Source organism: Coregonus clupeaformis, chromosome 40 (genome assembly GCF_020615455.1).
Source record: "Coregonus clupeaformis isolate EN_2021a chromosome 40, ASM2061545v1, whole genome shotgun sequence".
NCBI lineage: Eukaryota > Metazoa > Chordata > Actinopteri > Salmoniformes > Salmonidae > Coregonus > Coregonus clupeaformis.
Window position 1 is genome coordinate 22793867 of NC_059231.1, and position 18085 is coordinate 22811951.

Below are 18085 nucleotides of genomic sequence, written 5' to 3' on the forward strand. Positions count from 1 at the left end.
TGCTATTAAATCAATGTCAAGACTATTATTATTGGTATCATATAATTCAAGACCTAATATTTCAGTCAATAAAAACGGGCATGTAATATCCCATGCCCATAACAAGTTTATGCTCTATCCGATTTACTGCATATGAATACGTTTGGAAATTGTAAAAAAATAATCGATTTAGCCACGCCTTTTGACCAATTGGAGTGGGACTTCAAGTCGGTGTCAGTCCTTATTGGGTGAATTGTAGAAAGTAGCCCGTCCACGGGGCGTGGTTTCTGCTGGGGGTGGGGTTGTGTGGCATGCAAATTAGTCTTTCAAATGGCAGGGAATACAAAATTACAGCGCTCAAAGGGTATTCTTCCAACAAGGAAATGACATACAAGTAATAAACCTAGTGAATATTCAAAAAATACTTTCCTTTCAATTGAACTTGCAGAAGAAGGACTTGACTCTCGAAGCCGTTGAAGAACAGCAACTGATCCTTTTTACGAAGTTATTGATCAGAAACACATCTGAAATGTAAGGTTATTCTCGCGGGTGTGGATTTATCAGTAGATTTGTGTGCCCGAACAATGCTTTGTGTAGGCTATGAACAACACTCAATTCTGATCAAAGGGAATTGACGTTTCTGATACTTTTATAAGCAAATAATATAATAAGTAGGCTACTGTGGTTCATTTGCGGTGGACTCGATCCATTGACGAATTCGCTCCGAAGTCCATCCTATGGTACGCTAATATTGTATTGTTCTCTGCGGCTAGAGCGCCCGCCCATCGACTCCGAGTGTTTTTTTGTTGTTGTAGCGGAGCAGTGAAAGGAGATTGATTTTACGGGACCAGCGTGCGTTTGGATAGCGCTATCTCCCCGGAGGAAGAGGACGCTCCCGGAAATTAAGTATTTTATTTACTTTCTCAGCAGAAGGACTTAACAGATTTATTTTACGTATTGATTCGGACATCTTGGTGTCGGCAAAATTCTAAATAACAAAGCAAGACATCCACACACAACGCTGGACTTTTCCTGCTGAGGTGGTTTGTCATTCTACAGCGAAGCGCCTCCGCACAATCTCCGTCCGATGAGAAGGAAAGGAAGAATGGGCAGGGTCGCCTAGGCGTATTTTATGGGTGCATATCGTCATTGATAATAGGATAGATAGCTGAAGGTGATACAGAGAGAAACGACACCCGAGTCTACCAAGCCCCGCATCTCTGAGCAGGATACGGGAGATAGGTGAGGGTATCCCAGAGGCAGTGAGCGACATTCCGCTATAGCGGAGGGGATCTCAGTCTCAAGCCAGTACGGCAGGTTCGATCCCCGGGGGGCACCAGACCTGCCCGTCCGTCGCCCGCACAGGTGGTCGGCTATAGATCCCCTAATTTCAGCCACAAAACAGACTGAAGTTTTGCATCTCCAGACGGATTATAGGAACGGTGTCTGCGGGGAGAGAGAGACGGAAGACAATGGGCATCCGCACGCTCCTTATTGCGTGTGCCCTGCTTGGTAAGTCACGCCTGTACCCCATTACTTACATTGGACACATAGTCATCTTTTTCTTTATTTTCTATTTAATTACATGAGAGAAAAAATAAGAAACCCGCATGTTATTCAATTCTTACCATGCACCTGCAAAAAGATAGCTCTGATGTGCAAGTGCCTTTTGAATTTTGTCTATTTAATTAAAAAGAACAGTTCGTCGCCAGACTTCCACACCTGAGTCATAGCACACCTGCATGCCAACACATCTGCATGACGACACACCTGAATGATAAATCCAGACACTGAGTGTGTGTGTGCCAGTGCCACGTCAGTAGGAGTCACTGGTCAAGGGATGGGGCATTGTCTTAGTCACTACCAATGATGTATATAAATCCATCACTACTCACTTACAGATGCCTTTGGACAGCTGTGTCTGCGTGTTTATCTGTTGTGTTTCACAGCTCTATTATAGCTGTGAACGAGTTATTGTTTTTCTATCATTGTGTGTGTGTGGTGAACTAGGTTAATGTGATATTTGGATGTAAGTCTCAGATTAACCACCGCAGACTCAAGCCCATCTTTCTCTGGATGAGTTGGATAACAGCAACCACATCCCCTTATTAGTGCCTGTAATCAATACACACACAGAGACACCTTACATTTTTCACTTTATATAACACCTTGGGACACTCCGCTATTCTCTCTCTGTCATGCACATTACATACACTTTCACTGACACATTAAGTATAACCTACACAGTACACACTGTGTCCCTGTAGCTCAGTTGATAGAGCATGGCACTTGCAACGCCAGGGTTGTGGGTTTGTTTCCCACGGGGGGGCCAGTATGAAAATGTATGCACTCACTAACTGTAAGTCGCTCTGGATAAGAGCGTCTGCTAAATGACGTAAATGTACACACATACACATACACACAGTGTCCTGTCCCAAACAAACACCAGATGGCTGCTCTGTTCCTGGACGGGAGGCATGTTATTGCTGCCGGGGGGTGAGTGTGGTGAGAATGGACCCCTGCCAATGGGTTAGAGGATTAACAGTATTCTTGTTAGTTCACTTACCGTTTCAGCTGGTCAACTTAATGTATGAGATATCGATTGATTGATCAATTTGAATAATTTTACATTTCCCAAGGTGAAATTCAGGTGTAGAATGAAGACACACACAATACATCATAGAAATGCTATGGTTTTCCATGAGATGGACAGCAGAAAAACAGAGTACAATATGTTGACTGTCTAATTTTCTACTTTTCAGAAAGCTCTTACACATGGACAACGGTGTGTAAACTGTACTGTATAAATGATGTGTTTATTACCCTGTAGTCATGACCGAGGCAGAGAAAGAGAGCCCTGAATCCCCGAGCCGTTCTGGCTTATATAACTAATAGAAAGTGTAATGTGATGTTCAGCAGGAGGCTGGCTGGTTAAACAGTAATGGAGAGATGCTTCAGTTGGCTATACTGGCTCAGCTGACTGCAAAATAGTTAGTATAGGCTCTCTATGCCTGTCTGCTGCCACAGCCTCTGTATACCCTGATCTCAGGCCAGTTTCACCGTCTAGTTCAAGTCCACCAGTTGAGTCTCATGGAAACCAATAGTTATGACGTAGTCTAACATGCAAATGTAGTCTAGCTGACTCGTCCCTGCCAATCCATTATCATAATTTATGTCAGTTATTAATTTTACTGGCATTGAATTCACTCAACTTTGTCAATATTCTTTAGCCCAGTCTAAATGAGGTTTCCTTCTGACTCTCCAATGCCACCCACAGAATGACAGCTGTGTGTCACACACACACACACACACACACTTTTAGCATGAGAGGAATCTCACGTCTTGGTCAAGGAAGGGTCAGCGTTGTTTAAACATTGCTGTGAGTTTGAGTGGATCCATCGTGTCTTTGTGAATGTTACTGTGATGCTAACACTACATTAATGGTGGTGTATGACATGCTTTAGGTTCCTAACATATCTTCCAGCTGTTTGGCCAACAGATGACCTGGGTCTGTGTGCGAGTGCCTATGTATACATACAGAGCAAGCATGTCTAGACAGTGCTCATAATGCAATCACTCACCCTGTCTCTGGCAGTACATCTGTGTGCATTCTACAGAGACCTGGCTGGGATGTGTGTTTCTCCTGTGTGTGTGTTTTTTAGGATGTTTCTGTTTGTAAAGGTCTTTGACTTTGCTTTTATGTTTTATTTTGCTAATATGTGACTAGTTTCAGGAAACTAGTCGTATGTCACACGTCACTACTTCACAGGAGAGGCATTTAAAACGTAAACATACTTTTTTTTAAATCAAAATGCATTTTTTGGCACAAATGCCTTCTGGAACGTGTGAATGTTCATGTGCTTTAATAACAAACTTGTGTGCCATCTGTAAATACTAATAAAATGGTTAAATTACAAGCCTAGTTGGTTTAGCCACAGAAAAATACAGGAACTTTCCCGCTAGCCATGATTGGCTGAGATAACGGATGGGCAGGACATGCTGAGAGATGAGTTCGGATTGGACTGCCATGTGTAGATAATCCTTTCTACTGCGGCTTTTTTGAAAGATATCATGAAGAACTGCAAAAGTGTTGCTACTGCTCTCCACTTTCTGGAGGACAATCGTGCCATGCTGACTCTCTCTGACTCTGAAAATGAATCAGACGATGAGGAAATCCCTGATTTAGGTCAGAAAATGTTCATTGAACCAGACATTGTAGAGTCTTCTGATGACCGTGATGGGGAAGATATGGTGATCAACCGTGTTCTTGTCACAGAAGAAGTGGACCGAGTTTTGAAATCAGTGGAATGCCCGGTGGAAGCAGAGTATGATAGCCAAGGAGAAAATTCTGGCGTTTGATTGCAAATATGTGGTAGGAGTCGAAAAGAGAACACAGAAGGCTGTTGTATAAAACACCTCTCTCCGGATTACATCTTCAAACTAAGGGCAACCATGGCAGAAAGGGAGAAGCGTTCATCCATGTATATGGGTAAGAGTCTAGCTAGCTACATTTTCAGATATTCTACGTTTCTAATTTTGTCAGAAAGTCGTTATTGCAAGTTAAAGTGTACTATTAGCTAGCTAGCTAACTTTAGTTGGCTCACTAGCTAACGATGCGTGTTTGATCTGTGTAGTAATATTATTAATATCTCAGAAATCCATTTGCATTGATAGTTATAGCCTAATGTTAGCTAGCAAGCTAACATTGAACCTAGTTGGTTATCTTTAGCTACCTGCAGATTCATGCATGGTGGCTAGCTATGACAATCAGTTTGTATTGCTATTAGTATGGGTTGGGATTATTGCCACGTTCAAATCAACTGGGAACTCGAAACTGCGAACTCTGAAATCTCCGACTTCCGACATCAGTGCGTTCAAGACAACTGAGAAAAATATTTTTGAACAGTCATCCAATTTGGAATTCAAACTCGGGAACTCGGGCCTCTTTCTAGAGCCCCGACTTTCCGACCTGAAGATCACTAACATCATGATTTGACCTCGTATTTTTCCAAGCTCCCAGTTGTCTTGAAAGCACCATTAGGTTAATTGTTTAGCTAGCTTCATGTCTAAACAAAAGACTCCACTTCACCAGATGATTACTTGACCCATCAAGTTAGCCAGGTGTGTCTGGGGGTGATTACGGTCATCTACTGTATTTCATGAATGTGTACATTTCTAGACAATAGTGAACCATTCACTTAGCTAGATGTGGCTTGCGGGTTGGTTATAGCATTTCTTTCACATGACCCCTCAATTTAGACAAGTGTGTCTGGGTAAGAATCATCTAATAATTATAAAATATTTATCTGGAAACTTTTTGATATTGCTACTATGCAGATATGCAAGCTCTGAGTCTATACTTTATCCAATGTAAAAAACACTATTTCAAATTTTGCTACACAGGCTCGAGCTGGTAGGTCACATATTTTGAGGCTTTTCTGTGTGTTTGTTCAGAGTTCTGAAAGTGTGTGTTTGTAGTGTACCCATAACATCATGGTGCTTCATCACATTGTTTCCCTCTATCTGGAGGCTTATTTACCTGACAACAGCAAGACAACTGCAAACTTCAGTCACTCAACTCCTCATTAATATTCAGAGATACGTGTCATTGATAGGTCATTGTCCGCTTCGGGCTGAGAGAGAGCACAACTTTGTGATTGGTCAAGTTATCAGTAGACCGGAAAGATAAAATAAGTCTGGACATCAGACCCAGACCTGCCGTAGTAAGTATTTGAGTAGTTTGTTTCCTTTGCTGATAAGTCTTTAGAGAACAGTGTGTGCACACGCTGCCAGAGCAGGAGTTACAGTTGCCCTCAGGGCTAGAGTGGACCCTGTAATGCTGAGTTAACAGTAAGGTAGGGAAATTCACACCCAACTGTCACTGCTGCTAACTACCGCCCCAACACACGCTCCTCACAGACTGGAGAGTTTTAACAGTTCATTTTACCAAAGCACTGCGATCTGCTGTTATACTCAGTAAAAACCTTGTGCTGCTCTCTCCACATAGTTTAGGATACATTATCTGGACATTAAAGACAAGTTGGAAAATGGCCTGCTGTTTTATTTTTAACCTCCTTCCTGCTTAAATGAATCAGAAGCCTGTCTGCAGCATCTGGTTTGTGTCTAAATGGAGTAACTCTGTAGTGTCTGCTTTGTTTCTTTCTGTAGTGATGAACTCTGTATAGCAGCACCTCCTGTTGGAGGCCATGACCTCTGACCTCAGAGCTGATCACCAGAGTTCCAACAGCTGTTGATGATTTTACAGTTGTGATTGCAGGCCTAAATAATTTACAGTAACCATTTTTTAGTGGGTTTTTCTGTGTGTGTGTGTGTGTATGTCTGAGGTACCTTCTCTCAGATAAGATATAAGGCAGTTTAACTGGTCTGTTGGGTTTGGGTGGTTAGCTCCATGACATCCCACCCCCCTCTTCACTTTAAATACCACCATAACCTACCATCCACTTTGAATACCTCCCTTCTCCCCTCCCTGGTTTAGAAAGGTGAGTAGGATAAGGGTGTCCCCCTAGACACTGGTCAAATATCAGTTTTGCCTAATGGGTAGGGTTAGAATTTATAGGGGGTAAGCTGATGTTAGATATGTGCCTAGGGGTAACTTCTACTCAGAGCTCTTAGATAACAGTGTAGCCCAGATTCCACTCCTCCAGATCCACCCACAATGCTTGGGTTTACATACCGAGACTCCTCACTGGATTCTCCGCCCAAACACAGCCTCAGTGGGATGCACATGAGACAGCAGCGTTACTATGGAGACAGCTCCCCTGCTGCACAGCACATCCACAGACTCTGTGACACACACACACACACTTACATAATAATGCACACCACCCCACACACCACCTTATAGTGTCACCCCTCCCTCTTACACACACACGCACAAACCCCCATGGCTGTTTTTAGATTGAAAACAAAAGGTGAATAGGATACAGTCAGCATGGGACTGAGCTAAGATAACCCACAGGGACATTGGAGGCATCTGATCTGATCTGATTCTCAAATCAAATCCCTGGAACTCAAGAGGAAAACACTGTGTGTGTTTGTGAGAGAGACTGTCTTTGTGTACGAGCTTGTGAGTGTGTGTGTGGCTTTGCTTCACTCAGCATCCTGAATGCCAAATTGACTGACAATGGTAGAGAAGTCTGTTTGAAGAGTCTAATGATTAGTTAATTAGTTTCCTTTCCAATCTGTGGCTTAATACACAAACCTAGGGAGCGATGGAGAGCAAGCTGTCAATCTCTAACACACACACTGCCAGATCTACAGCTGTCATACAGAGCTATTAACATGTGGGTTTGGATAATTATAGAAGATTGAAAGTTGGATTTATAGTGTTACATCAACTTTAGCAGCTGTCTGGAGTTTGTACTTACATGTGTGTGTGTGTTCCTGGCTTGCAAATCTGTGCAGATGTGTGTGTCTCATTTAAAGGATAGGTGTTTGTAAAACCTTAAACTGTTTTTGTTGATGATGATGTTCTGTATGTGTGTTTGTGAATGTATGGGGATATTTCTAAGTCCATCTCTTTGTCATGCTGTTGTGTTGTGGTGTTGGTTGGTCTGATAGGGTTTAGGGCCCTGGGGGGGAGGGAGGGCTTTTGGACAGGGAAGCAGGTGGCTATATGGAGTTAATGGACTGGGGGAAGGGGGACACTTCAGATGGGACAGGACAGTGGGCAGAGTACGGTGTGTGTGTGGGAGAGAGAGAGACTGTGAGACACCATCTGTGTGCTACAGTAGTTTTATTATATGGATGAGTGAGTTGGTCACAAACACTAAATTTTTAACCATGTCCATTATGGACAGAGGCGAGAGAGGAGATGGGCGACTTAAGCCTTCCCCGCCATCAACCTCAATTATTAATTCATTATGGGTCGGGATGGGTAGGGACACACACTCACAGAGTGGTAGCTACCCCCTGGTGTTCTCGGCCTGGTCTCAGCAGCTGTGATGGGCAGGCACACAGGTGGGGTCATGCGTATGGTGGCTCAGTAGGGCCAGGAATTAGAGCTAGTTGACATGAAGAGACCACGACCATACATGAAACTGCACTGACACGAGAGGAGACTCCCCAGAGTGTAAGAATGAGGCAGCTCTGCATCTGCGTGTGTATGTGACTGACTGACTGACTGAGCAGTGCTTGATGTTCTTTGTACAGTCGTGGTCAAAAGTTTGAGAATGACACAAATACTAATTTTCACAAAGTCTGCTGCCTCAGTTTTGATGATGGCAATTTGTATATACTCCAGAATGTCATGAAGAGTGATCCGATGAATTGCAAAGTCCCTCTTTGCCATGAAAATGAACTTAATACCCCAAAAACATTTCCACTGCATTTCAGCCCTGCCACAAAAGGACCAGCTGCCATCATGTCAGTGATTCTCTCGTTAACACAGGTGAGAGTGTTGACGAGGACAAGGCTGGAGATCACTCTGTCATGCTGATTGAGTTAGAAAAACAGACTGGAAGCTTTTAAAAGGAGGGTGGTGCTTGAAATCATTGTTCTTCCTTTGTTAACCATGGTTACCTGCAAGGAAACACGTGCCATCATCATTGCTTTGCACAAAAAGGGCTTCACAGGCAAGGATATTGCTGCTAGTAAGATTGCACCTAAATCAACCATTTATCGGATCATCAAGAACTTCAAGGAGAGAGGTTCCATTTTTGTGAAGAAGGTGTCAGGGCGCCCAATAAAGTCCAGCAAGTGCCAGGACCGTCTCCTAAAGTTCATTCAGCTGCGGGATCGGGGCACCACCAGTGCAGAGCTTGCTCTGGAATGGCAGCAGGCAGATGTGAGTGCATCTGCACGCACAGTGAGGTGAAGACTTTTGGAGGATGGCCTGGTGTCAAGAAGGGCAGCAAAGAAGCCACTTCTCTCCAGGAAAAACATCAGGGACAGACTGATATTCTGCAAAAGGTACAGGGATTGGACTGCTGAGGACTGGGGTAAAGTCATTTTCTCTGATGAATCCCCTATCCGATTGTTTGAGGCATCCGGAAAACACCTTGTCCGGAGAAGACAAGGTGAGCGCTACCATCAGTCCTGTGTCATGCCAACAGTAAAGCATCCTGAGACCATTTATGTGTGGGGTTGTTCTCAGCTAATGGAGTGGGCTCACTCACAATTTTGCCTAAGAACACAGCCATGAATAAAGAATGGTACCAACACATCCTCCGAGAGCAACTTCTCCCAACCATCCAAGAACAGTTTGGTGACGACCAATGCCTTTTCCAGCATGATGGAGCACCTTGCCATAAGGCAAAAGTGATAACTAAGTGGCTCGGGGAACAAAACATCAACATTTTGGGTCCATTGCCAGGAAACTCCCCAGACCTTAATCCCATTGAGAACTTGTGGTCGATCCTCAAGAGGCAGGTGGACAAACAAAAACCCACAAATTCTGACAAACTCCAAGTATTGATTATGCAAGAATGGGCTGCCATCAGTCAGGATGTGGCCCAGAAGTTAATTGACAGCATGCCAGGGCGGATTGCAGAGGTCTTGAAAAGAAGGGTCAACACTGCAAATATTGACTCTTTGCATAAACTTAATGGAATGCTTGTAATTATACTTCAGTATACCATAGTAACATCTGACAAAAATATCTCATAACACTGAAGCAGCGAACTTTGTGAAGACCAATACTTGTGTCATTCTCAAAACCTTTGACCACGACTGTAGACTCAGGCTGCGGTCTCTGTTCTTGCTCAGAGGTTGGACCTCAGCCACAACACAACTGCTTAACAAAACTCACCTTCTGAGCCTCTCTCCCTCCCTCTCTCCCTTTCTTTCTCTTGCCCCCCTCTCTCTATACCCTTCTGTCTTCCCCCCTTTCCCTCTCTGTGCCCCATGTTGAGATGAGGTGATAGCAGACATGATGGTCTGGTCTCTCTCTCCCTCAGCCTGGCCTTGTTGGTGGCTGCAGGGCTCATTTTGACCTGAGAGAAGCAGGGCAGGACTGAGGATTGCTTAAGGGACGGAAATTACTGCGCTGAAACACAAAGGCCTTTTTCCCCTCAGTCTCTTTCCAGCCATTTCTCTTTCTGCCTTTATATTTCTCCTTCTTTCGCTCTTTCTTTCCTCTTTCTCCTTTTCCCTCTCTCTCCTCCCCTCCTCTCCATCCATTTCCTGTCTGCTCCCCCCTTCCCCTCCCCCTTCTCCATTAGCCCAGGAACAGGCTGTAATGGTTAGTGGTGAGGGCTGGTGGTCAGTCATCACAGTGCTCTGCCGGCTTGTCTTTAACTGCTGTGTGATGGTGGGTAAATTACACAGAGGCTGTGCTGCTGGACTACTCTGCTGTGGGCCTTAAGTGCTTTGAAGCTGCCTGTAAAAACATCCTCTCAGTCCAACACTGACTGTCTACTGACTGGGCTGATGAAGGCTGAGGGCAGGGATGGAGTCTGTTGAATTGTGATTGTTTGGCCTCATAAACGCACAGAATGCCCATGTACAGTTTTGCCATAACTAAAGCTTATGTCTCTCTTCCCAATCTTTGAAAACAGATGTCAGTTAGGCTAGGATAGTGTTTTGATAGGGGTAAAGTGGTATGAAAAAAAAGGGTACCGTTTTTTAATACAGGTGCATTTATATACATTTTGGCCAAAGCTGTTAGCTGTCTGTCACACATGGGACAGTTTCTTTGGCAAGTAGGGAACATTCCCTGGCAGGCAGACATTAGTGCCAGACCCTGATAGACATTATTATTACCATCTGATGGATAGTAAATTATTTCACATTTGAGTCATTCAGCAGACGCTCTTATCTAGAGCGACTTACAGTAGTGAGCGCATACAGTTTCATACTGGTCCCCTGTGGGAATCGAACCCACAACCCTGGCATGCTCTACCAACTGAGCCACACAGGACCAGTTCAGTTATGAGTCATATAAAGGCTAAAGATGAGATCTCTCCCTTACTCTCACTCCTCTACTGTACTGTATGTAGTGTCTGTCTGTCTGTTATACTGGCTCTGAGAGAGAGGTCTGTCTGTCTACATTACAGCTTCTCACAGAAAACCGCTGGTGAAAGGATCCCATCCAATTTATAATAAAATAGATGTAATGTAAGAGCAGCCTTAATATGGACCCAGGCCCATATGAATGTAATATGAAGAGAAATAGGCCTTACGTCTGCAGGCCTCTGAAATGAATTGATGGCTAACATGGTCCATTTCTTTCAAATGAAAAGTATAGTTTTCTCTCTCCTTTCCCTTTTTATCTTTCTCTCCCCCTATTTCCTTCACTCTCTCTCTCTCTCTTTCTGTGGTAATGGGTGTTAATAAAGGGGCATGATGTTGAGGGGTTCCATAGGGAGAGAGAGAGGCAGATTGATTTTGGAGAAAGTTTAACTCGAGTCTAGAGCGGGAAATCACACACACACACACACACACACACACACACACACACACACACACACACACACACACACACACACACACACACACAGTGAAGTATACTCATTGTGTTTCAGTGTGCCTCGTCATTAGCACCGGTTTTTCACGCTCAACAGTTTCCCATGTGTATCAAAAATGGTCCACCACCCAAAGGACATCCAGCCAACTTGTCACAAATGTGGGAAGCATTGGGGTCAACATGCTATCAACACCTTTTAGAGTCCTTCCCCCGACGAATTCTGGCTGTACCTAATGTTTGGTATACTCATTGTAGGTCTACAATTGGTCTTTCTCAAAAAATGAACACTCACTCAAGTAATCGAATACTAATACAGATATTCTATTCCCATGCCTAAGTCTTCGTTCTTTCTTTCGTTCTTTCTTTCTTTCGTTCTTTCTTTATTTCGTTCTTTCTTTATTTCGTTCTTTCGTTCGTTCTTTCTAAAAGTTGTGTGTTTGGTGGAGGAGTTGAGAGAGGACTGGGATTGTGTCCTCCTCTACTCTGTAGTATGGCCCATATGGAGGAGCCAGCTGTGTGTGTGTGACAGAAATAGATCCACCTGGGCGTTGGACCAGCCAGGCAGCGTAGGCATGTATAGTGATCAGCCCTTACCATCCTGGGTATAATGAGGGAGAGGTAACAGGACCGTCTTATGTCTCCCCTGATGCCAGCAGGATGACAAAAGATGGATGGCTTCAAATGTGTCACCTTAGCAGGTGTGTGTAATTATCCTGTGAGGGTTGGAGTAAGCTGGTGGTGTGTGAGTGCCAACAGTACAGTGCTGTGAGATGATGCTGTTTTCACTGTGGATAAGACACCAGCCACAAATGATTGGATTAGTGTTTCCCCCCCCCACTTAGCATAATCCTGTTTACAGCTTCCTCTTATGTGTGTATGTGTGTGTGCATAAGTTGTTGTTCATGCCAAAAGCTTCCAAGTCCATTCCTCTATGACCGGCGCTGAACAGCAGTTTAATATTTTTAGTGACATTGACTGACATTGACTGCCTGCCTTTGCCTGACCCGAAGGGCTGAGGTGGCGACGATGTTACAGTGAGAGACAGACAGTGGGCTGTCAAAGTGGTAGAGAAAGAGCTATATAGGGCTTGTAGATGAACGCTACCAGTTCTAGGGTCAGGGAGTGATAAAGACAGTGCAGCCAGAGGTGAAGAGGCAGCCAGATGGCAGGTGTAGAGGGATTAGGTTGTAGGGTTAGAGTGATCAGTTAGAGGTCTGGAGGGTTTGGTATGTTATTGTCAGCCTCTCAAAACAGCCTGCAGAGTGCCGGGCTGCTTTGAAGTCTCACAGAGCCTCTTAAATCCTGCCTGAAAAGATGCAGAGAACCACGAGGCACAGAGGAGAGACAGGAATTTACTCAGAGAGAGAGAGAGAGGGGAGGGGGGGGGGGGCTGGTTGTATGAGGAGAGGGGGAGAGTGATGAGAGAGAGAGACGGGAGAAGGAGAGAGAGCCTGACAGAAAGAAACAGAGAGAATGAGGGGTGGGGGAGATGAACAATGGTTTCGGTGCTCATACAATATGAGCAGTACCAGCCTAATCATGATGTGGTGAGTAATGTATTGTTGGCAGTAATACTGGACCAGGGCAGCAGTAACATGAGCATCAGGGAATACAGCATCATGACTCTGAGCTCTATGTGGTCAGACTCAATGGCGCCCTGGTCACTAATGGTCTGGTATTATGTTAATATCTTCTCTTACTGACCAGACAACACAGCCACGGAGAGTAGAAGAGAGAGCACAGAAAGAGAGAGGAAGGGAACTGATAAATGTAGGACGATGACAACAACCTCCCAATATCAAACCAGTGAGGTATTCCACACATTAAATATCACACATTTAGTGCAGATAAAAACATCAGTATTTTGGCAAGATTCCTATTTCCTGGAGCTCTTCTCTTCTCTTCTCCATCCCCCTGAGACGTTTTAGTGTGTTTAACTCTTCTGCCTGTGAGTTCATGGCCAGATCTATCTTATTGTGGTCCATTGGAGAATTGAAGCCTTGGAGTGATTCATTTTTAGATTTTTTTTTCTTCTGAAAGGCTGTTCTTATTGAATTGAAATCCCTTTCAACTGAGGCGGCCAAAAACAAATCAGAGATTTGTAACGCTTTTATGAGCTCATGAGAAAAATATGCCTCAAAATGCAAAAAAAGACAAAGGACCACAAAACAAAACCAAGAAGGATGGAAATAATATGAGGAAAAACAGAAGCTTACTCACACACTGTAACACATACATACACACACACAAATAAATGTGCTCCGTTTTCTCTCATTTTGCCGACTCGCTGAGCACAGTTTGCATGGGTTTGTTTATTTTTCAACTAGATAATATTTTACGCACGCATGAGACAGCCAATAGGGAGGTCAGAGACCTGGCAGTGTGGTGCCTGGACAATAACCTCTCCCTCAAAGGAGCTGATCGTGGACTACAGGAAAAGGCGGGCCGAACAGGCCCCCATTAACATCGACGGGGCTGTTGTGGAGCGGGTCGAGAGTTTCAAGTTCGTTGGTGTCCACATCACCAACAAACTATCATGGTCCAAACACACCAAGACAGTCGTGAAGAGGGCACGACAACACCTTTTCCCCCCCAGGAGACTGAAAATATTTGGCATGGGTCCCCAGATCCTCAAAAAGTTATACAGCTGCACCATCGAGAGCATCCTGGCCTGTTTCATCACCGCCTGGTATGGCAACTGCTCGGCATCTGACCGTAAGGCGCTACAGAGGGTAGTGCGTACGGCCCAGTGCATCACTGGTACCTCCTGTATATAGCCTCATAATTGTTATTTTATTGTGTTATTTTATTGTGTTACTTTAGTTTATTTAGTAAATATTTTTTTAAACTCTATTTCTTGAACTGCATTGTTGGTTAAGGGCTTGTAAGTAAGCATTTCACGGTAAGGTTGTATATGGCGCATGTGACAAATAAAATTTGATTTGATTTTGACACGCGCACACACACACACAGTCAGTCATAACAGTAAATGAAAAATGGGGAATGGGAGAGAAAGTTACTGCGAGAGAGTGGAAGGGTGAACGAGGAAGAGAGGATGTTGGAAGTTTAAAAAGCTGATCTGTTGAAATATTAACATACTTTATTGTGCCTACAGACACACAGCCTCTCAGAGACCCTCATCCACTCTCTGTGAAAGACACACACACACTCACACGTATACACACATGTACACACACACACACATATACAGTGGGGAGAACAAGTATTTGATACACTGCCGATTTTGCAGGTTTTCCTACTTACAAAGCATGTAGAGGTCTGTAATTTTTATCATAGGTACACTTCAACTGTGAGAGACGGAATCTAAAACAAAAATCCAGAAAATCACATTGTATGATTTTTAAGTAATACATTTGCATTTTATTGCATGACATAAGTATTTGATACATCAGAAAAGCAGAACTTAATATTTGGTACAGAAACCTTTGTTTGCAATTGCAGAGATCATATATTTCCTGTAGGACTTGACCAGGTTTGCACACACTGCAGCAGGGATTTTGGCCCACTCCTCCATACAGACCTTCTCCAGATCCTTCAGGTTTCGGGGTTGTCGCCGGACTTTCAGCTCCCTCCAAAGATTTTCTATTGGGTTCATGTCTGGAGACTGGCTAGGCCACTCCAGGACCTTGAGATGCTTCTTACGGAGCCACTCCTTAGTTGCCCTGGCTGTGTGTTTCGGGTCGTTGTCATGCTGGAAGACCCAGCCACGACCCATCTTCAATGCTCTTACTGAGGGAAGGAGGTTGTTGGCCAAGATCTCGCGATACATGGCCCCATCCATACGGTGCAGTCGTCCTGTCCCCTTTGCAGAAAAGCATCCCCAAAGAATGATGTTTCCACCTCCATGCTTCACGGTTGGGATGGTGTTCTTGGGGTTGTACTCATCCTTCTTCTTCCTCCAAACACGGCGAGTGGAGTATAGACCAAAAAGCTCTATTTTTGTCTCATCAGACCACATGACCTTCTCCCATTCCTCCTCTGGATCATCCAGATGGACATTGGCAAACTTCAAACGGGCCTGGACATGCCCTGGCTTGAGCAGGGGGACCTTGCGTGCGCTGCAGGATTTTAATCCATGACTGCGTAGTGTGTTACTATTGGTTTTCTTTGAGACTGTGGTCCCAGCTCTCTTCAGGTCATTGACCAGGTCCTGCCGTGTAGTTCTGGGCTGATCCCTCACCTTCCTCATGATCATTGATGCCCCACGAGGTGAGATCTTGCATGGAGCCCCAGACCGAGGGTGATTGACCGTCATCTTGAACTTCTTCCATTTTCTAATAATTGCGCCAACAGTTGTTGCCTTCTCACCAAGCTGCTTGCCTATTGTCCTGTAGCCCATCCCAGTCTTGTGCAGGTCTACAATTTTATCCCTGATGTCCTTACACAGCTCTCTGGTCTTGGCCATTGTGGAGAGGTTGGAGTCTGTTTGATTGAGTGTGTGGACAGGTGTCTTTTATACAGGTAACGAGTTCAAACAGGTGCAGTTAATACAGGTAATGAGTGGAGAACAGGAGGGCTTCTTAAAGAAAAACTAACCGGTCTGTGAGAGCCGGAATTCTTACTGGTTGGTAGGTGATCAAATACTTATGTCATGCAATAAAATGCAAATTAATTACTTAAAAATCTATTTTTGTTTTAGATTCCGTCTCTCACAGTTGTACCTATGATAAAAATTACAGACCTCTACATGCTTCGTAAGTAGGAAAACCTGCAAAATCGGCAGTGTATCAAACACTTGTTCTCCCCACTGTATGTATGTATGTATGTATGTGTGTATATATATATACATATATATATATATATATATATACATACACACACACACACACACACACACACACACACACACAGCTGTGTTCCGCAGTTGGTCATGTAGACAGGAATCAGTTTCTAGTCCCCTTCTGTTTGGGATTGGTGTATGCCTGCATATGTTTCTGTGTATTGTCTGCTCTTCTTTCAATTGTATGGTTTTACTGTGATCTCCCTCAGCTGAAACTGACCACAGATGTCCTCCACCAAGAACTAAAATAACAACCTTGTATTACACAGCATGACCTTGTCCCTCGTGTGTGTGTGTGCATGTGCGTGTGTGTGTGTGTGGTGTGCATGACCTCCTCAGGTTCATGGCTACTGGTCACAGTGTTTTTACAGCCTGACACTGACCTCATATTTCATAATTCCCCACTGTCTCGCTCTCTGTAGTGTGTGTGTGTGTGTGTGTGTGTGTGTGTGTGTGTGTGTGTGTGTGTGTGTGTGTGTGTGTGTGTGTGTGTGTGTGTGTGTGTGTGTGTGTGTGTGTGTGTGTGTGGCACTACAGGGCTGTTTCTTCGGGGCACTGAGTGGACATGTCATGTTGATTCTGTTACTCTTGGGAGAGTGCTGGAGCTAAAGCTCACAGGATGCTAAATGTTTTAACATCAGTTTTGTAACCAATGTTCTTTGCGTCTCTCCTTCTTCCCCCTTTTCTCTCTCTCCCCTCCTCCCTACCTCTCTCCCCTCCTCCCAACCTCTTTACCCCGGCAGGCGTGAGCGTGGCCCAGAGGGTAGTGACCGTTCAGAGCGGACCGCTGGTACGGACGGAGGGCAGTCACGTGACCATCTGGTGCAACGTGACCGGCTACAAGGAGGGTGTGGAGCAGGACTTTGAGTGGTCCATGTACCTGACCTCGGTGCCCGACCGCGAGATCCGCATCGTGAGCACGGCCCAGACCAACTATGCTTACGCGGTGTATGCCCAGAGGGTCAACAGTAAGGAGATCTGGGTAGAGAGGCTGACCAGGGACTCAGCCCTGCTCCACATCACCAAGGTCCAGGCCAGAGACCAGGGGCTGTTTGAGTGTTACACCCCCAACACAGACGGACAGTACCTCGGCTCCTACAGTGCCCGCACCAACCTCACTGGTGAGTCCATGTTACAACACCGGACACCAAGGCTGTGTGCCAAATGGCACCCTTTTCCCTGTATAGTGTACCACTTTTAACCAGGGTCCACATGGGGCATGAACACTAGCTGTTAGGATGTCTACAGAGGATACAGTGGTCTCCAACCCTGGTCTTTGAAAGCTACATGGTGTGGATGTTTTTGTTCTAGCCAAGCACCAACACATCTTATTCAACTAATCAATGTCTTGATTAGAAGACTGTATTGTTGAACAGAAGCCTGCGCACCCTGTGGCTCTCCAGGACCAGGGTAGATGCGTACATACAGGGTAGATGAGGGTAGATCCGTACATACAGGGTAGATGAGGGTAGATCCGTACATAGAGGGTAGATGCGTACATACAGGGTAGATTGAGGGTAGATCCGTACATTGAGGGTAGATCCGTACATACAGGGTAGATGAGGGTAGATGTGTATTTACAGGGTAGATGAGGGTGGATGCGTACATACAGGGTAGACGAGGGAAGATGCGTACATTGCTCAGGTGCAGTTAACACAAGGTGTACACTGTGAGAAGTTATTGCTTTGGCAATGGGGTCATATGGGAGGATAGGCCTAGTCATTGAGAATGTATGTGACCGGAACAGAGAGACGGAAGGAAGTGTTCAGTGTCACACAGAGTGCCACCTGTCTTGGGTCAGGTTAAGTCGTGCCCCATCCTTCTCTCACCCCTCACCCCATCCCCCTCTCTTCCCCCGTGTCTGTCTGTCACCAGCATCT

The 18085-nt window shown here is 44.8% G+C and overlaps 1 protein-coding gene across 1 annotated transcript in view; it reads left to right on the top strand.

Moving 5' to 3' along the window:
- The first annotated feature begins 321 nt into the window (after positions 1-321).
- LOC121571662 (immunoglobulin superfamily member 3) overlaps positions 322-18085 on the top strand; it is a 91703-nt gene continuing 73939 nt past the window's right edge. Inside the window, exons 1-2 of the mRNA XM_041883255.2 lie at positions 322-1491; positions 16949-17326. Of these exons, the coding sequence (XP_041739189.1) occupies positions 1452-1491; positions 16949-17326 (418 nt within the window). The 5' untranslated portion in view covers positions 322-1451. The remainder of the gene's footprint in view (positions 1492-16948; positions 17327-18085) is intronic.